The sequence below is a fragment of the Corvus hawaiiensis genome, chromosome 7, assembly GCF_020740725.1.
Source record: "Corvus hawaiiensis isolate bCorHaw1 chromosome 7, bCorHaw1.pri.cur, whole genome shotgun sequence".
NCBI classification, from domain to species: domain Eukaryota; kingdom Metazoa; phylum Chordata; class Aves; order Passeriformes; family Corvidae; genus Corvus; species Corvus hawaiiensis.
This window is the reverse complement of record NC_063219.1, coordinates 17,535,602-17,556,822: the sequence shown is the minus strand read 5'-3', so window position 1 is coordinate 17,556,822 and position 21,221 is coordinate 17,535,602. Positions and strand designations below refer to the sequence as shown.

General features: G+C 38.2%; 1 protein-coding gene and 1 long non-coding RNA gene across 5 annotated transcripts in view; one reads left to right on the top strand and one right to left on the bottom strand.

Moving 5' to 3' along the window:
- The window catches only part of LOC125328536, a 120,480-nt gene extending 100,261 nt beyond the window's left edge, over window positions 1-20,219 (top strand). For all 3 annotated transcript variants that reach the window (XR_007204755.1, XR_007204753.1, XR_007204754.1), the window contains exon 4: window positions 11,003-20,219. This is a non-coding gene — a long non-coding RNA (uncharacterized LOC125328536). The remainder of the gene's footprint in view (window positions 1-11,002) is intronic.
- Window positions 1-21,221, bottom strand: part of PDE11A (phosphodiesterase 11A) — a 118,399-nt gene that overhangs the window by 95,853 nt on the left and 1,325 nt on the right. Inside the window, exon 2 of one of the 2 annotated variants that reach the window (XM_048309402.1) lies at window positions 8,820-8,978. In XM_048309402.1, the coding sequence (XP_048165359.1) occupies window positions 8,820-8,978 (159 nt within the window). Of the gene's footprint in view, window positions 1-8,819; window positions 8,979-21,221 lie in introns of those variants that run through there. The other variant, XM_048309403.1, reaches the window with a different exon arrangement.

The window sequence follows — 21,221 nt, the reverse complement described above, 5'->3', positions numbered from 1 at the left end:
TCACCTCCCTGTTTAAAACCATGCCACAACATTGGAGAGCTATTACCAATGAATTTGCTTTGTAACCATGACACCAGCATTGCAAAAGGCTATTCTGTTTTTATACAGCAAAAGCTTTTTCTTAAAAAAAACCCCCAAAACCCAGCAGAAACCCCACCCCCAAAAAAACAGAAAAGAGAAAAAAACAAGGCTTGTTTTTACCCATTCTACCACAGGGACAGCCAGTTGCCAGCAAATTAATACTAAGGTTAAATTCATGCCAAGTTTGGTGCAAAGAATTTCGCCTCAATAGCTGCCAGTATAAATACTGTTTTGTTTCACTAAAAATGTATGTGGATAATTATTCTAAGTAATAAGGTTCCCCACAGACCAAATTAACATTTAAGGGTCCTACTCACAGCTTTCACAAAGCACTGTTAAATGAAGCATTCTTTCTGGTGCCCCTGCCTCTATCACTATGCTATTCACAGGAAATATTTTTCTAAATAAAGTTCGATAAACCTGTTAAGGGTTACTTGAAGTGCACTGCATCATTTCCTGCCTGAAATTTCTGACTACCATTCAGTATTATAAACAATGTGGCTCAATTCTCTTACTGCTCCAACAACATCTCAGCAATAAAAATCGTCATAATATTGTTTTAACCCTAGTTTAGTCATTGCCAGCTATGCAAGAGATGCAAAATTATTATCATTAATGGTTAAACTCCTTTAGCTTTCATGATTTCAGTGAGCTCCTGTTTAGGACATTTAATCTGGCTGCACAGTAACTCTTAATTTTGTTGACTAATTTTACTGGTAACCCATGTTTTCCACGCTTTGTTGTAGGTTGGGGTTTTTTGAATGAAAAACACAACATCCACAGCGATTCAGAAAGCTCTGGAATCTTTCATATGAACAGAAACAATTTTTGCTAAAATGAACAATCAGCAAAACTAACTAGCTAGTTAATGGACAAACAAAACTTTCTTTTCACGGTAATGCAGTGATAGCAAGATGACAACAGAAGCAATGAAGACATGCCCAGGCTTTCAAAAAACAGTTCTGGGCATAAGAGGTAGTTTTAAAATACTAAGAAAAGTGCAGTTGTTGGGTTTTCAGGCTTGAGTGTACAAAAAATTTGTTCAAATGTCTTCTACTTCTCCAGACATGAAAAGTACCAACTGTCAGAGCAGTGAAGAGGCACTGACCAAGGGTTTTGGGGAGTAGGCACCCCTTCTGCCAAAGCAGACAGATGACTGCAGAAAAACGTGCTGCATCAGGTGGGAACCGGTGAAGATTTCTGGGGCAAAACAACTGGGATGAAAATGGATAGGGAATGACTTTTCACTCTGTTCACTAAAAGCAAAACAAGAAGGAATAACATGAAATTAATTAAAGTCACATGGCAGTTATTCACACAATATGCAGGATATTGTGAAAGTTATGAGCTTGTCTTGCTTCAAGAAATGCCTGAATAAATTCCTAAGCAGAAAATCCCCGGGGTGGTATTAAACACACAGATACCATGTCTGGCCCTGAGCTGCAAATAACAGTACACTGGTGGGCTATATGGGAGAAATACCATCCCGTGCTTGCTTCATTCCAGGCATTTGCTTTCAGCTGCTGACAGAGAAAGGTCCCATGAAAGACGAGGACAAGAGTTTTATTCATTTGTGGCCACAGATTTAAGCAGCCATTCCCCAGATATAGGGGAAACACATTCCTGTATACTCCTGACAGGCATTACAGCTGCTTACATACTCCAGCTGCTGGGATGCAGACAGGAGTTTCTCAGGTGGACAATTGCAAAGATAGCATGAAGGAGGGCTGAATTCCTTCTAATGTACAATCAGGAGTTTTCCAGTTAAAGACCAGTGGCATTTTTGCAAACCAATCAAAGACAGCAGGGTTGCACAATTCTCATGGAGATGTGAAACACTATAGGTAAAGCTCAGAGATGAAAAACACTATATGCAAAGCTGGGACTATTAAACCAATGGCTGAAACAGATTTTTGTGAAATTGCTTTGGTGTTTTCTAACCAGATCTGTTCTAATAAGGGATACTACATGCAAAGAAAGCAGTCAATAAGGCTTTGAAAGCTCAGGCTGAGTCAAAAAGAAGGAAAATTATTTCATTATTACAAAGTAAGAATACTTAAAATATAAAATCTAATAGCACATATGGGACCACCTAATGTCATTTTTAGAATTATGTTTCAGAAGAGAGATCACTGTAAAGTGATTCGCTCAAGGGGATACTGTGAATCAGTGCTAGAGCAACAATACTGTTTTAATTACAGTTTTTTATTAAGCCTGTATTAACATGCTGAAGGTCAGAGGTTGACTCAATTTTTAGCAAAATTATTTGCTAAGAAGTTTTCAATATCTCATCATGTAACCTATAGCTACAGATAGGCTCTGCATCACTATTCCAGGGGGAAATACTTTTGATGGCAGGAACTGCTGTATGAACATTTCATTCTGCTTCAGGAAAGATAAGCAATTCACACGAGATGCAAAATGCTATTTTCTAAAAGTATATCAAGCCTTGAAGTTATTATGAAGAACAGCTAGGGAGAACTGAATAGACTGACAGAAGTTCAGAAAACACTGCACTAGGGACCAAGTCCTCCCATCCAGCCCACAGGGCACATCTCCAGTAACTGTCAGAAATAAAGGCTTCACCAGCTGTAAGGTTTCCTCTTACATGTTTCTGTAACAGGGCCCCAGTGCAGATTTCACTTCAAGCAAACAAAATTTTTCTAATAAGCTATCTGATCAAAATAATTTACTTGGTTTAAGGGAGTTTTGCCAAGAACAGGAAGACAGCTGAAAGTAAAAACTTTATTCCTTAGGTAATATAAGAACAGGGTTTTCTCCAGAAAAACAAACAACCCCCCCAAAAAACAATAAAAAAACCCACCAGACCAACAAACAACCACCAAAATCTAGCTTTTCTAGTCAATTCCTTATTAGACAGTACCTAAGGGTTATACTCTAACACAAATACACATCACAGCTTTCGAGACCCACAGGCTTGCTTTCTGATGACAGATGTATTAAACAAAATCCTAATCCTCCCGAGCCTTTGTATTATTGCTGTTTCGGCATTCAAAGCATTTAACTGAGAAATCTATTAATAAAAAAATGTAATATTAACATCACCCTTTCTAGTTACTAAGGTGTCTGAGAATTACCATCAGAACTGCAGAATTCTTAGCTTTTAGGCTTCCTGTTGAAAAATTTATTCTGCTTCTCATTGAATAATGCAGTATGGCTGCACAAGGGCTTCCACGATCATGGCATTTGGTTGCACTACCAGTCTTCCTGAGAAGTTGTTCTTGTGTTTGACCAGTAGAGATCTGGACTCCTTTCTCCTGCTGCAATGCCCTGTGAATACTAACAAGAGGGGAAAACAGAACACAAGCTCCAGGGCTATTTCTATGCTTCAGAATTTGCAGGAAGACCCAGCGTTTCACTTAGAAAGATTTAGACTCAAGATACTACTGAATGCTTCATAATTCATGTCTCTGAATATATGAGTTATCCTCATCACTCCTCTGGATTTTTTTCAAACAAGGATATAATTAGAAAAAGTAATTTTTGATAATATGACTGAACTAAGCATGAAGGAAAGCAGCACAGTCTACTGTGAACCTGTCTCCTCCAGTTGAAGCCACAGTAGCCGAAACTGCTCCTTAACCAATCTCTTTTCAGTGATCTGACATGGATGAATTTAAGCCTCATAAACTGGCTTGGGGGTCTGCATTTAATTAAATGTTCCTATGTTAGAAATGAACAGAAGTTTGATTTTTAAAGGCCCATGAAGTCAGCAGAGTTTCTTTCATTTAGTTTAGTGAGCTCTGAGTCAAATACTATGAACGTTAGACAAATTATAGTCCAGGTTTACAGATAAGAGCTCTTGTTTGTTCAAGTCTCTCCATATTAATTAAGGAGATATAAGCACAGGCAATATGGGAAGAACCAACAGGTTCAGATTGCTGCTGGCAATTGCAGGAAGAATCCAGATGTCTTGTAAAATAGTGAGAGTAAGGAAGGTAAGAACAAAACTCCAGTCCCCACAATAAAAACCCATGACAATTTGTCTTGAACTGTTCTATAGAGGAAACCCTTCCTGATACCAAATCTGGCAATTTGTTTGTTTTATGATGGCGTCTAGAGGCACCAAACAAGTATCAAGAATGTAGTGTAATATGTACCATAAACACACAGCAACAAAGCAGCCCCTGAGTCTAGAAAAATACACATTTATATTTGAAAAAAATATGTAGTTCACTGAAATATCACTGTAACACATCTTAGCCAGGTTTCCATACCTCAGAGATAAAGATGTCCAATTCAAATATTAACCACCAGTCTCAAAACAGAGGTATTGATACAGGGAAGTTTTTGTTAAGTTTCAAGTACATTTTGAGTTCTGTAATGAAAAAGAAATCTAGACTTTCAGCTTGAAAACATGACTGAGTGTATACAAGACTGAAAGAAGTCCATGCAAATGTCTGTCATGGCAGTAATTTTGTGCTGTTGGTTGCCAACCAATGGTGTTAAGCTGCCTTGATAAAGCAGATATCCTAGTGGCAAATTGCTTTAAACTCCCCCAGCAAGACAGTTCAGTTACTGTGATTTATTTTAATTTAGATTTGTGTAGAAGTACTTTTCAAGAAGTGTGCCTAATAGACCATTAGAGTTTTCCCAGAGAGCTGTAGTGCTTCAGCACCTTCATCCTTCAAATGTCTTTGTTATTTTCGGTCTTCTTTTGGCAAATTTGTCTCTTGCACTGGGAGTTAAGTGACATATGGGTCACATGATACGTTTGAGGATTATGTCATTTTTAAATAATAGCTTTTGGAGTCTCACTGCCATGCCAGAGAACCAAGGTAGGTATTAGCAGGAGGTTATCACATACTGCAATATATGAAACACACAAAAAATTCTTTATCTAATTTGTTTCTCATGTTTCTTTGTTGTGGATCCATCAATTATTTTCAGGTGACACTTTTTTGTAAATTCCACACATTCAGAGAGCCAGAGTTATCATTTTCACAGCAGTCAGACATGCTTGCCTGTTCTGGATCACTTCCTTTCCCAGTAGTTTTATTTACAATTGATTACTTCCCTAAGATAAAGAAATGGTCCTTACTGACTTTGAAACTGCTATCTGCCAGTGTGACTCTAAGCTCATCACGCAAAAACTCACAGAAAATGAATTAGCAGGTATAGCAACATCCCTGGAAATCTTTCATCACTATGGTAGACCTGGTATAGGATATATTAAAGCTTTAACTAATATGGACCAAGAAGAGCACATTAAATTGGAAAATTCAGAATCACAAGGCTATTAGGAAAGTAAGAAACACAGATGTTGGGGCATGAGAACACTTATCTTCAAGCCCCCACAAACCAAATGCATATCAGATAAATCCTGGCATCTATAGACATATATACTTCTTATTACAACTATCCACAGAGCACAGACAACCAAATCCAGTTTTTACTTCCCCCTCCCAGGTCTCACTGCATCCAAACTACTGGTTTTCAGCAAAACCAGCAGGGTTTCATTTGAGATGGCAGCCCTGGGTACTTTCCCTGCAGTCAACTCACTTCTTCCAGACGAGGATGACATCAGAGGCAGAGAGAACCAGGATGCCAATTTAAGTGACCATGGAGCTGCTGCTGTGTTTGTTAAGCCTCTCTGATGAAGGACTAGATTTGTTTTGGCACTGCATTTTGGAAGACTCTAAAGAGCAGACAATAATCTAAACCACAGACTGTCAAGCTCTTGTTAGGCTTTTCTCACCAGTCCTAGAACAAGTATGACTCACCAGCAAACAGCACACACACTTAAGTGAATCTTCAGCACAGTACAGGGAATGCATGTAGGGTGCATAGCTCTTTTCAAGGTTTCGGGGCTTTTATCTTTCTACTCTATGTCTGTGCAAATGAACTGGTGTCTTCATTTGCAAAGTACATGTAAAAGTGTATCACCTGCTATTTTTCCAAAAAGTTACCAATTACACAACATAGTGTAATAGTGATGGCTGTAAATAAGGTATTCTAATATTGTTTGTATCAAACTGAAAATCTCCAAAATCAGTCTGTTCAACTGAGCCACTGATGCTGGGGTAACAAAACGCATTTTGACATTGAACATCTTTTTCTCATGCCTGTGGCTGTCATCTAATTCTGCACTTAAACAATGAATTGGCTGCAACATCCCTAACATCAAAAGGAGAAAAGAAATTTGGCAGTGGGAAACAATAATTAAATGTGGAAAATTCACTTCTATTTGTTATTAGTGTTGTGCTTTTAACACTGTGGTCAGACATATAAAAGAAAACCCTGAGAATTTGCCACAAAAAACAAAACCAGAAGAACTTTGCAATATAATACTGCATTTTAGATACTGCAAAATATAAACTTGGTTACAGCTCGAGAGCATTAAAAACTCCTCAAATCTTAAATATTTTATTTGCTATTAACTTCCTGAAAATAACTAAGAGTACATAAAAATGATGCTAGCATCTACTTAATTCTAATTGAAAACATAAGTCTTTGTTTCCTATTGACTCAAGACAGCAGTGCCACCAAGAGACATTTCATTATACAATATAGTCTTGTTGTTTTGTAAAAAAAACTCCAACAGATTATTTTAATTGCTTTGCACAATACTAAGAGAGGAAAGACTCTTGCAAACAAGAGCCAGACTCAAATGATACTGACATTTCTCTGAGAGGGTTTTGGGGGTAGGAAAAAGACTGCTGTTTTACATTTTCATTTTCTAACCATTCTGAAGCTGCTGATCGTCAGAAACTGTAATATCAACATAAGCTGCATATAGGTCTTTCACCAGCTACTTACCAGACTTTTCTGCACAAGTCACCTCAATACCCAGGCTACCCCAGTTTTCTTCTCTTATTCTGTAAAGGCTTTCTCAGTTTTCACCTGCCTCCTTTTCCTTACAAATATCTATGTTGATATTACGATTAAAAAAACCTGCTTGCTAATCCTGCAAGACAATTCTCCTGAAAGTATGTGTTCTCTTGCTTCCCAGAGGTATATCATGCTCTCTAGGTTTCCAACTGAGTGAAAAAAACTTAAAAGCATGGGTTTTGAAATAACAGTACATGGACTGCCAGGCCTCATTAAATCCAAGATCTATTACAGGGCAAAATGATGGTTATGTTCTCATTTACTTTTCCGTAAAATCTACATGTCAGAACCCATTCAATGTACTCGTGAAGAGTTCTAACATACAGGCTTATAACAGTGATATAAATTACTAGGAAAAAATTAAAATGACCAAGTATGGGCAATTTGCTGATGTTTAGATAGTATTTGGAAGTCACTGAATGGAAGCATCAGTACTAGCATCAAATATTTGTATATTAGAATATTTATATAATACACAACTCACATGTACACAGTTGTTTTGCTAGTTGAATGTATGAAAATCAAATGTAGGTCCGTGATAAAAGCTGCATTTTAAACAAAATTCCCTTTACAAGGACAGTACTAAAAATGAAGTGCTAAATACCCTGTTCAGGGAAGGTTTAATTCGCATGTAGTTAGCTACTAAGGCATACATTGTTAATAAATCAAATTTAAACATCCAAGATTCTCAAGAATCAAAAGTAATTCAGAAGCAACCTATTGTTACGCAAGTTTAGATAGCTTCTAAAGAAGGAATTTAAGAAGTACTGGATAACTTCAGATAAAGTACCATCCAAAAATTGAGAGTTATATTTAAAGTCAGTTAATTCAAACTAAATCACTATGCCGAATCTGTTACACAAACACCTTGCAGAAACAAAAATTAAGAGTCAATTAATTTTATGGAAAAAAAAAAAAAAGGGTGTATAACATCAACTGCATTTGAATCAATCTAAAGAGCTTTTTGGAGGAAAAGTTTGCCTCTAACTACACTTCCACAAAAATGAGATTCAATGCTATTTGAATACATAGAAGAGTAGTTCTCTATTACAGGCTTAAAGGAGATTCCATTTCTCTCTCCTGGGCTGACAGAGGTGCAGTTCTGTTCCTCCCCAGTTTGCTGCCCTCTACCATTCTCTTCCCCAGTCACATTTTGGCTTTGTGCACATTTTCCCTCCAAGGTCAGCTGAATACATTTGCCTTCAACAGCACCATTTCCTATTTTCCCTGCTGTCTTTAGTTCAAGTTCCTTCTTTGCAAATACTTCTACTTTCCTGCCTTTTGAGCTTACTTTACCCTCCAAATTCCGCCTGACATATACATACCTGGTGTTCCTTCCCATCCTCTTTGTCCTTTCATGGGTATTTGCAAGTCTCAAATATTTTAGAATAATAGATTTGTATATGCATAATTTCCTCTAAAATAAAATTTCTTTTGAATATGCTACAGGCATTTATTCCAAGGAAAGTACTAAGAGAAGATCTTGATTTGTAGAGTCAGCAGCCTTAGGAGTATCTCTGTGATAGTTTCCCCCCCAAACTAATTCTTACAAGTCAAGTTTTCAAAAATTAAAAAAGTCTTTCTACTGAAATCTACTACATGAAAAAGTTCTGCGTAAGATTAAGTTGAAGTTTCAGCCAGAGGAACTGACACATTTACAGAACAGGTTTTCTATTTTTTTTCCTTTCTTATTTCTATTACATTTTCTATTGCAAAATTCTATTACAAATTCTATTACAAAAATGTACACTTTATCTTACGCACTTCTAAAAAAATTGTTAACACAAATTATGTGCTATTTACTAATTTAGATTAAGTCTCTCTAGACAAGTCTACTGAATTAGAGAAAAAATTTAGAAAGCATGCAAAAGTAAAGGTAATCTTACTTTTTCATCATCATCAGAAAAAGGGGCACCTCCTGGAGTCTTATTTATTGCTTGGGCAACACCAATAATCTCTCCATCACTGTTTCTTATGGGCATGCACAAGAGTGACTTTGTCTTGTATCCCGTCAGTTTGTCAATCTCATCATTAAAGCGTCGATCCTTCAAAAGAAAATAAGGAAGCATTAACATACATTTCATATATCTAAGCTTTCTTCAGACAGCAAAGTACTTTTCTTGATGTCCGATATGGTATTTTTCAGTAGCATTATGCTGTTGCTTCTCTGTTACCAGCCTATTCTTTATTAGCTGTTTCTCCTCACTTTTCTCAGGGGATCAGTACAAGGCTTACCATTACACAGTCACATTCACAGAAGTCCCACATTTATATGTCAGTTAGAAGAATGTCAGCCAAGGCTGATACCTGCCATTAGTAATGTGATCATCCGTACGCACTTCTGCTAGGCCCTGCTGCCGTTTCACACCCATATTCTGCAGATGCTCACAGTGTCTCTGTCAAGTTAATGGAGACTCTTTTTTGGCCCCATTTCTGTCTGTTCAAGCAAGACTGGTTATGTGGACTAGTATTGCAATGTAGTACAAACACGTTCTCAAAGAAATACAGTAAAAACCTCAGCTCTTTCTGGAAACTAAGTACAGGAATGTCCCTGTTCAAAAAAAAGCACAGTGCAGCAATCCATTCTCTGGAACAGTAAAGCCCAAAGTGCAGATCATAAAGTAACTCAAAGGAGGCTGAAAAGTTAGGAGGTAGTGCTGACATCACTTTTGTTCATCTTGGTAGAGCATAGTCTTCAACAGATCTTCTATCAGCCAGAGAGGAAATTACTGCTTTTCAGCAACTCGGTTCCTCCAGGGTGAAGAGCATTTGTGCTTCAGACAATAGTTATAGCCAGTTCAGACTCTATTAACATGAGGGAACTAAGCTGTTGTACAAAATTAAGCACAACTTTTTGTTTTCAAAAGTTTAAACAATACTGGCTGTGAAAAAATGCCCATATTGTCTCAAGTCATGAAAACAATCCATGCAGTCCTTAATTTGATTGTGATAAGGATTTCATTAAAGTTTTACTGATACTAAAACCTGACCATTTTTTTTCTTGACAATTTTATATCGATTTCTATTTCCCTGTTGCAAATTCCAGATGCTATCAAAATAGTCTCTTCTAGTCACCTTGAGACATGATTTAGAAATGCTCTATTCTTACCCATTATAAAGATTAACATATACATTTGGCTACTTTATTACCTATTGCACATTTTCCAACATTTCAACCACAAGGAATTAATACCAAACATACCCAACAAATTCTTTGGGAGAACCAGAACTCCCATGATGGATGTTTTTTAATAACAGCATCAAGAACACAAATCTGTCTGATCTTGTCATCTTTCCATATGCTTCTAAACACTTTTATATCAACTTCAATAGAAGCTGAACTTTTCTGCACAGGTAGAGAATCCTGCCTAGAAAGATACGGTTCTTCTACAACAGAAGAAAGGAAAATGCAGTGCAATTATCACACAGTAGGCTTCGCTAATGAATAAATTAAACATTTCTTCCAGTACTTCCTGATAATGTCTGAACTACTATTTGGAATTAGCAATTGTTGCTGAAATATTGATAATGTATTTTGTGCTACTGAAGTCAGTCCCTGCTCTACTTATTTTGCACCAAGCAAAACAGAATACATGGGGAGAACACTGAAACAACAGTGTGCCTTGAGCAGCAATACTGTTGTTGATTGATACCTAGTGGGCCTTACAAAAAAGTAAACCTTCAAGGGGCAGTTTAACTGAAAGAAACAGCTGTTGGTCACACCAAAAGTGAGTTGAGATTTCCTTATCTGGATACACTCCATACAACTGGGACATGTAATCATTGCCTTTTCAACAGGCCTCAAGATTAACATAAAAACATGCTGCTTGATCTGCAGGGTGTGGTGGTACACAGGAGAGAGGCTGGTGAACCTGTCTGAATGAGATCCAGCTGTATCAGCCCTACAGCTGCCAGTGCTGGCAACACTTAGCAGTGATGAGCTATGGAGCAAGTGTTCCTCAATGGATGCTATGGAGTAGTAGAGACACAGGAGGGATTAGCAGTCTGAAAAGTGCTGGTGTTTCCTTTAATGTACACCTCGCTCCTGCTGCATTGCTTCTCTTTTCAGGCAGATCATGGAAGTTTCCTGTTTGTGTCTCTCCCTGGAACCTCTACACTAGGAGGAAGCAAGTATCAGATTATATCCACTGATGCTAGAGAACCAGATGACCTTTTGCAGAAGGGTATAAAACACCTTGGAGTTGAAACTAAAGGTACAGTAGTCTAAGAAAGTTAATGCATTTAATTGGAAAAATTAGCTGTTATCGAGAAAAAACTCACTGACTTGGTAAAAGCTGAGAATCATCAAGATGTGAAGTGAACCTATCCCTAATCTTTTGTGGAAAAGCATGCCAGAATTTCATTTGGATGACACTGGAGAAAGTGATGAGGAGAGATAAGTGAACAAAATAAAATGCTGCTCCTGGCAACATTGCTATTGCTGGACCATGCAATATGCATAGAGAACAGAATGACTGGATGACCTGCATTATGTTCCAAACCTCTTATCCCCACACTCTCTTCTTTCATTAAGTATTGTCATAATAGGACATACATGGCAGGATCTAACAGAGAAGTTTTACTGAGTTTAACAGTACCAATAAAAATCTCAACATCCAAGTGTGAACTGTGATGGCCAAGAAGCTTGGACAAAATTTATACCTCCCTCTCCTCACAGGGTAGTAACCTTGAGCAAGGAGGCCTGTTTAGCAGCTGATAACAAAGCTGGTAAATCAGAGAGAAGCTCTTTGTCAGATTGCAAACATTTTGAGATATAAACTGTATTATCCCCACATGTTGGAAAAGCCTGCAACACGACGGGGTCCTCATTTGTACCAGGCTCCTGGGTAGTAAGAATTATCAGTGTTTATGACAGCAATGCAGCACTTGCTTTTAAGTTTTTTACAATTAAGTTATATATTCAGAAATCAGGGGCAGACTAAACAAAAACTTCTGAGAGAGACTTCACCATAATTCTAAGTGTACTTACAGTATTTTCATGCAAGAATGCTCATGCATTAAAGTCTTCCACTGACTGTTTAAAACATTACTAAAACCAAACATACCTGGTTTTACTGCTTCTATATAATGAGTTTTCTACATAGAGATATTAAAAATGTGAAGGCTGAGGCACTTTTAACTGGAATTTTACATCTGCCATCAAGAAAAAGTTACTCTGTAGGACAAACCCTATCCTAGCCTTAAGGATATTTATTGATTGTAAATGTTACCCTGTGAAAGGTGATAATCAAGTAAAGACACAGAAGAGAGCAAGTTTGATCCATCAATACAAGAGCTGGTATTTCAGTTACCTGCACAGAAACAATGTAGTCCCAGTTTTCTGGACAAATTTGAAGATTGCCAGTGAATGAAACCAGACAAATATCTTCAAGGTTTTATTCTGTATAAGACCAGATTAAGGTACAGAAAGGTTTTTTTTTCCATTAGGATTCTAGAATCATATATTATCAGAATCTCAACTTTCAACTAAAGTTTTGGCTTCTGAGCAGTTTCCCCAACTGCCTTTTGGTGTTGATTTTCTGTTACAGTAGGTAGTTCATACGTTGTTAGCAAACATACAAGTTTCACTGGGTTTTTCTGTCTTTTTCAAATGTAGGGTAACTCTTTGAACTTGAAAAGAAAACATGTCTTTTTATAACCTTATCAAAATGAATACATTTTATGTAAGCATTATTACCATGACTTAGAAAAACAGAAAAAAGTATAACCCTAACCCAAGTTAGCTAAGACTCAAATATTATAATGGAGGATGAAATCTGCTTCCCAACATTTCCAGGAATTAAGTCTTCATGACAAAGCCACTTCCTCTTTGTCCAATATCTAAGGAAAAGTGTTTAACCTAGTGAAATGCACCAAATGCCTCAGCCAAAGCTGACAGCTAAAAGAGAAAGCCATTTCTGATTTTATGATTTGAAAACACTTTTCAAATCTTTTTATCACGCAGAAGAGAACGCTACAAAAAATGTTCAATTAACAGGCCTGGCCTATTATATTTTACCATTTACTGCACCATTTTTTGTTGTTGCTTTGTTTTTTTCTTTAGAAAGGGCTCTATTAAAAAGCATACAAACTTGCATCAAAATTTCCCGGATGATAGTGTATTTAAATTACTGATTAAGTTGCTAAGTTGTATCAAAAATAACTAATACAAGTAGTATGACAATATTGTTAATACCTGAGTATTACTGTAGTACCAAACTGCATGGGATAGACAAGTTTGAGTGAATTTATAGAAAGCTGTCCTCTAAGAGCCTTTACAAAAATAAAGAAATTGAAGTTGGAAGATTTCATAATTCAATTCACTTTCTTAATCACGCTTCCTGTAAGTATAATACATAAGCTTTTATAGAAAGCAAAAAGAGCAAGAAACGAAAAAGAGCAATCTAAAAGACAGCAGGTTCTCCAGATTCAAAGCTTAACATTAAAAAAGCTAAATACAAATAAAAAAAATTTTATTAGACACACTTTTCTAAAAATCCCATATGGTGCAAATTACATTGTGCATAAACAGGAAACAAAACCCAAGCAATGAACCACTAAAGGAGATATGGGGAAACCTTGTAGACAAGAAACTCACACACAAAACACAAGTAATAAAGCAATCTCTGAAGAGACTTCCCTGTAAGGACTGCTCAGCTACTCCTGTCATCTCCCCCAAAATCCCCAGAGACAAAAGCAGCAGGAGAACAAACTAGTACCAGGCAGCAGCATAGCAAACCTAATTCTCCCAAGTAAATAAGCACAATCCAGTTATATTTTGACTATTTATACCGTGACAGCAATATTTCTTATAAGATAAAATTACTACAACAGATAGGACACATGAAACAGCTCAGCCAACTCTTACTTCTTTACTCCCAAAACAATTCTTATAAAAGGAAAGAACATTGATCCTCAAAAATTTTTAAGTTCCAGATTTAAAACTAAGACCATATATAGTCTGAATTTATAAAGTAGCTTACTTAGAAAAAACAAAAAATGTGTTGATTTGCAACAATGCAATACTAAAAGTTTTTGGTGTTTTTTTTACCCCCCTGCATATGTCAGGGGCTTTGTTTAGTTTGATTGATGGGAGTGTCTCATATGATTTTTACCCTTTTTCTGACCACTGTTTCATTTATTAGTTTGACAACTGACATTAGTAACAATGCATATTTGTCTAATTATGACTTGCACATAATTAATGTGAAAAAAAATCACATAATATTCTTGAAGAGGAGTAAATGACTGTATAAGCACTAGCAAGTCTGCAAACATGAGTGCCTAGCTAATAAGCATAATTACAGTTCACGCTTCATAGTCGGAACTGATCAGGAGTAGGGGTCAGAAAATATTCCTCTGTAGGACATCACCCAGATCCATCACATAAGGTTTTTGTTTTCTTCCTTCAAAACTAACTCCAGTTAGATCACCAATAGCACGACAGTGAGTCAAGCTGTGGTCTTCTGTACAGCAGATTCTGTACACTTCTAGTCTGATTGTATCACTATTAAAGAAATTGTTTACAAAGAAAAATATTTTCCATCTGATTTTCAATATTTAGAGATGACACCTGGTTACTCCATCATAGTGGTTCTCTCTCTCCTCCTGTACCAGCCCTGACTGATGCTGCACTGGGCACCAACTATAACTATGCCCATGTTCCCATCTTGTTCCAACGTTTCTTTGGGACACAGCTTAGTGCTGACCTCCTAAATAGTCATGATTCTTTAAACAAGACATATACACACAGGTGGCTTTAAAAAGCTACTACTCCTCTGAGCAAGGAAACCAACAAGACTCCTGGGTGTTTCAAGAGAAATCTGTGTATGGGTTTAAACCTAGCACATGCTACATATTACTCAGGTGGGCAACACAGTTTCAAGTGTTACAGCAGCAGTGTAATAGGATTCTTGAATAAGAAATTAAAAGTATCTTATTGTGACAAAGCAGTAGTGTTTGTTATTAACAAAGCAGCACTCATTTTTAAGTGTGCAGTGTAGAGACATGAAGCTCAGACTGCACAGAGTTGCTGTTGCCCTGTTAACTCATAACTGCTGAGCCATTACTTTCAGTCATTTATTTTTCATAGTTTGTCAATAGGGTTGTTTTAGAAAAGTAAAACAAATTAACTTGCATAATGATGCATGTATACTTCTTAAATTTGTTATTCTATAGAAAAGATATGCAATAGCATATAACTGTAAATAACCAAAATGAAATATCCATTTGTTTGGAAAAATTGAAAGCCAATCAAGCAGAACACCAAAATCATTTACCACACAAAACTACAGCTTTACTCAGTCTTGTGCCTGTAACAGGACTTCAGCTAAAATTTGAAGGGCCAAATCTTTCAGTTTTTTCTCCTACACACTGACCTGCTCTCATCAAATATATATATACTGCCTTCTCATGAGGAACTATATGCCACAGAGTGTCACCAGTTTCACATCTGTTCTACAAAGACATTCTAGAACGTCTGAGGTAAAAAAAACCCCTGAAAACATCTGTACTCTTAAGAGAGATGGATCAGCCAAGCAATAAACCAGTTAACGTCTACCAGCTTACCAAAAGGAAAACCACCCCAGCTCTCCAAAAAGCTTTTCCTGCCAAAGCTCTGCAGGGCCAACAGCCCAGGGATCTGGGACCTGCTGCAGCAGGGAGAGCTGAGGACCAGTGCAGGGACTTGTAGCAAAGAAACACCCCCTGGACACCCTGAGCACAGCCACCGCTGGCCCACCTTCTACTCATCCCAAACTATCTCAGCATCACATCCATGATGGGCACACCTGGGACAGCAAGCAGGTGGTGAGGATCCATGGAGTAATGACTGAGCAACTCTGGAGGACAGGCCACTGCCTGCCTGGGGGGGGAGGCAACCTCTCCTGCTCACAGAAGCGTGGAGGGAAGGTGTGACTCCTCACGATACCTGAGGGCTGCCACCAGCAGCGTACGCTGCACTGCCCAGCCCTGTCTGTCCTGGGGATCCACAGTAGCAGCACGGGGACATGAAACAACTGAGCCTTTGCTTTGGACAAGTGTCCCTCTACATGTCCCTGGTGTCAGCCAGAAGCTCCTGCCTCTGGCAGGCGCCTCCAGAGAGTCGTGGTGGTGTGACCTGGGAAGGTCTCCGGACATTTTATGCATCAGTCAGAAACTGCTCCCAAAGAAGAAGACTTATGGAGGAGTGAGGGAGGTGACAGGAGGTGAAGAGATGTCCTCAGCTGCTGCCTTGAGGGCTCTCTGCCCTTCCCTCCCAGGAGCTGCCTTCTATAGAAAGATCCTTCTCTCCCAGACCAGCACCACTGTGACACAAAGGATGAAGGGCACGTTCACAGCCACTGGGCTGCAGACACAGGGATAATTACAGAACCCCTTCATCAATTTACGGACTTGTACTTAGAATTTCAAGTTTTCCTAAATTTAGCATGATGGGCTGGAGTGTCCTTTTCTGCAAAGCACATCAGAGCACCTTAGTTTTTACTGTTGCAGTTATCTCCAATGGTACTAGGAGGTACCATTCCCCATGGTACTTCCTAGCCATATTTAATGTACAGCAAAGGAAGTTTGGGTTTTACCTTTTTTCCGTATTACATGGAAATTTTAAAGACCACTGTGTATTCTGCTTGCCAGATCTTAGGATCTTTGCTCTTTTAAGAGCAACCTCTGTCCTTGTTAAGAGTCAACACTGAAAACAATACAGCTGTTGTTGGTGCCACTGCCCAGTGCTGCTGAGTAGAACAGTGATAAGTGCTTCCAGCTGCAGAGCTGAACCTCCCAGGCCACAGGGTTTTAGTACTTTAACTGCTCTTCAAAACTGAGAGAGGCTCGCTGTTAATACTGATGATGACAAACAGCTACCCCGTGTGAGGAAACGTGGCTCATGCCTCTTCTTGACCTTCTACACCCACAGCCAGCCCCACACAACCCTCCCAGGCTCAAAGGTTTGCACCCCTGAGCAGTAACTCCGTGATTCTGTCCTGGCACAGCAGGAGACACTGAATGCTCAGAGCTCACCAGGAGGGCATGAAAAAGACAACACCCATGCCTGTACCCAGGTATTCAAGGACGTTTAGAAGTTGCTGTGAAAGGCTGTGTGTGCATTAACTATGTTACGCTTGGCCTAGGCTTGAAAGAGGTAACAAGAGAGTCGAGTGCAAAGAGAGCTCGATTTGTTTCTTACTTTCCCTGATTACAGTTGCAGTAACGTAGTTACATTTTCTTTCTGAAGACTTGAGCTGTATTGAAAAATAACTCTGGCCATATTTTATGGCACTTTCTATAAGGTACAAACCCCATGTCTTAGCATGACTCCATTTAATATTTCTTCTCTTTGCTACATGCTTTATTAAAACATCCATCTGGGTAAGCCATTTCTGTCTTCTGTCTTTTAAAGCTACTTTTAAAATTCCAAATGTAACATAAGATGTGCAGAAACTTTATTCAGCTGACACCAGAAAATGGCAGAACACGTTTTTCACCGCTTTCTGATATATGCTTACTATTCTAGAGGGTAATATTTTTTCCACTAGTTAGGAGGATTTAGGATGCTATTAAATTGTTTCCTAATTTTTGCACACCTAAAGGTGTAACAATAGCCAAATATTTCCTGTAATTTAAAATGTTTATTATTTAAATACTTCTCTAGAAGATGGAACAAAATTGTAATTATCAGTAATTTCAGCTAAACATCATGGATCTCCTGTGTGAAGAATGGATGACATAAAAAAATCCACAGCTTCAAATAGGAAAAAATCTCAAATTTGTAAACAGCTTCTAAGAACTACAGGTAATGGTCTCTGTCTGTGTACTTATAAAAGGCTTAATGGTCTTCATATATGACGACGGAAGCTACATCTGTTCTCTGTCAAAAGGAGCCTCAATGGACATTTAGGCCCCAAATTTCCTTGCCAGTATGACCTGATTCTTCCAACACATGTGCTCAAGATATAGTGCATTATACCCATATGAAAAGGGAGTCAGAAATCCTTCCCAAAATTTACATATGGGGGTGTCCAAGGCCTTATTTTAGAACTTAAAGTGACTGAAACTTTGATTTACAATTCAACTGGATTAATTTCAGGAGAAAGAGTTTTAGACTGGCTTCAAAGTGAAAATGCAAAGAAAGTATCTAATTGCTTTCCTTTCTCAAATTCTCTGTACTGCTAACTGGTGCAGATTAGATCATGCATGTTACAAACTGTTAAAATTATAAACTCACTTTCAGCAAATGACTTTGCAATGTAATAAATAAAGCTTTTAATGCCACGAATGAAATTGTGCAACTTTTGAATGTCATATGACATTCATCTAAACCTTTCCATAAACTATTTGTCAAATTTGCTATTGCTGTGAGCCTCCAGAAGTTTGTTCAGTCAGAGCTGAACTTCATAAATTAAACTACTGTGACATCTTATATGGTCATTGTTTAGTATTAAAAGAAGTGATTATTATACAGTCCTCAATACGTAACATTAATTCCAAACCTTGTATCTTTGCATGTTTATTGAATTAAGAAAGCTTGTTCACATGAACAGATTTTGAAAGTCCCACTCAACAACAGTAACAGTCACCTGGACTGTGGAAAACCCCTATCCTATTAATGATTTCATTTTTTAGTATTTTTTCTTTTTAGAAAAAGAAATGTGTGATTGAAATACTACACTGATAATGACACAACCAGTCATTTACAAATACTTCCTGAAACAATCAGTCTGATGGGCACAGGGGACTGCCGCATGGAACACATGACAGCATTTAAATGTGATGTTGATTGCACTGAAGTCCCATTAATGTCAGTCGTAGCTGACAGTACAAGCAGGCAACCCAATTTGTACTCAGTGGTAGAATTCCAACTGGTATTTGATCAGGCTCTGAGAAAACAGAGATGATTGAATAAATATAAATTTCCCAATACAGTAAACTAGCTAATTGATGATATGGAAGTATGTTTACCTCTTTTTAAACAAGTTAGCTAATTTAAAAAAACAAACAAGTTTAAATTAATCTAGAAGTTCCTCTGACCTTGTGTAAGGCCTTTTCTTGCCAAACAGTTAGCATCAGTGTAGAAACCCTCTTCAATGGACAAAAAAAATGGTGCTCTGCTGTTACCCCTTTTTCTTCAGCTCCACCTGACAGAGCTTTCTAGTGGTGCTGGTTTTTTACCTGAGAGTTGATTAAACACTTACACTATCAGTGGCAGAAAATAATATTATCATATTTATTAATTTTTAAAGTGCTCCATTGTGAGCACTACAAGGATCTGAAATGGAACAGCTGTCACCTCTTCACGCACATGGACCTGGGCTTCCATAGAGCTCTTTATACTGCTAAATTAGAAATGTCTCCTTTTAATGATGCACAATGGATATATATCCTTGCCAAGTAAGAGAAGATAAACTGTAGTAACTCAGAAATGTAACTGAAAGCAGGGCCCTGTTTTATTATCAAGCACAACTTTCATTACAGTTGGAAGGTCTTAAGCTTCATTTGCACTAAAGTCAATCGAAGTAGCTCCACTGAAAGTAAGTAAGTTGCATTTGATGTAATTACAGGATGGACTTGGATTAGAACTTGCCCATCTCCTGCAACTAATGTACTTAGGGCTTAAACATACAATGAACTGTATTATTTATAATATTTAAATTGATTTTGAATAAGAGCCAGACAAAAGTGTAATGGGAATGGCAAGTGGATGGATTGCTTTTCACTTTTCCCTGTGGATGAAACAGAAAATAAACTGTTCAAAGAAGCTGGACTTTTTCACAGGGAAGGGAACACAAAGTGAACAAACACCGAAGAAAAACTAGAACAATATATGTCTCTAGGAGTAGAAAACACTGCCCTTCCAGTGGCATTCTCACCTCCAAATAAAAAGGTGGCTGGAGCTATCCAGAGTTAGAAGGAGGGATCAGGTTCCTTCCTAGCCAAACTCAGATATCCTTTATCTGTTTAGTGAGTTTGGACTACTGAGAACATACTGCTTCACCTACAACAGCAGATATTCTGGGAATTGCACAGTTTTACAAGTGCAAGTAACAAAAACAGATTGCAAGAAAAAGTGTAATATGAAAGAAAATGCAAAAAGCGGAAAAAAATAAAGGAAGACAGTTGAACTTTTTTTCAAAGGTGATCCAATACTCATTTTAGTCTGAGCATCTTTACCATTCCCTTTGAAATCTGTGGGTTGGAAACCTCTGTCAGTCTGGATCTCTGAGGTGCCTAGTGTTTTTCAAATACTGCTTGACAAATAAATAAATAAATAAATATTCAGTCCCAAATACATATACCCTGGTTCTTCTTCTTCTGTATTTAAAAAACAAAAATAACCAAATCTTATTTTTCAAGTTTCTTCCTTGTAGGCTGCTATAAAGCATCATCAATTCTTTAATGTTTATTGTTTTAGTTATTATTGTAGAGTAAAATAAGGCACTGGGCAATGATTACTACTAAAATTCTTCAAGACCTACATCTCCCACCTTTCTAAAGCTCTCCAATATCCTAACTGAGAAAACGTGTCATTTTGTGATTCTTCATTTTCTCAAGAACGCCCAATTGCTGACAGTGTCTTACAGAAAAAAACACTAGAAACAGACTCCCGGAAAGAGAGGTAAATTTCAAGCCAGCAAACTGAAGGCTCTGGTCTACATTGACACATTCGGGCAAAGGCTCGTCTGTCCCTGCTGAAGCCAGGGGTCAATGTCTGCCTTGAAGCCAGAACTACATTTTCACAATTCACACTGAAGCCTCTAAAGAATTAAAAGGTAGGCAAAGTAATTGTTGGAGAAGAGCAGGACGCTGGCTATTATCACTGCTAGGAATAGGTTTGAAAACATATACCATGTGGGGTGAGTGGGTATGCAAAGGTGAAAATATATGCTCTTTTGAAAGCAGTGAGATTTTTTTCAGCAGCGGACAGCCAGGGAACATTGAGACAGAAATTTAAGAACATTATAATTGGGACTGTCACAAGCATTTTTTTGAAACTTTTTTTCAGCCGGTTCCAAAACATGCTTTGGAAACACAAGAAGCCTCCTATCGCTCCTGTGAAATCCAGAGCACTGCTGCGCCGATTGTAGGGCCCCTTTAGCCCCATGGACCACCCAGGCGGGGCCTCCCCTCCCGCTTTCCCGGCGTCCCGTCGGCACTCGCCCCGCGCAGACCCGCGGCATTCCCCGCCGGGACACGGCGGGGGAGGCTGGCGGCAGGAGGGACGCCCCGGGGGGAGGCAGGGCCAGGCGATGGCGGGGGCTCCTCCGCCGCCGCGGGCCGGGGGAGCCTGCCCGGCT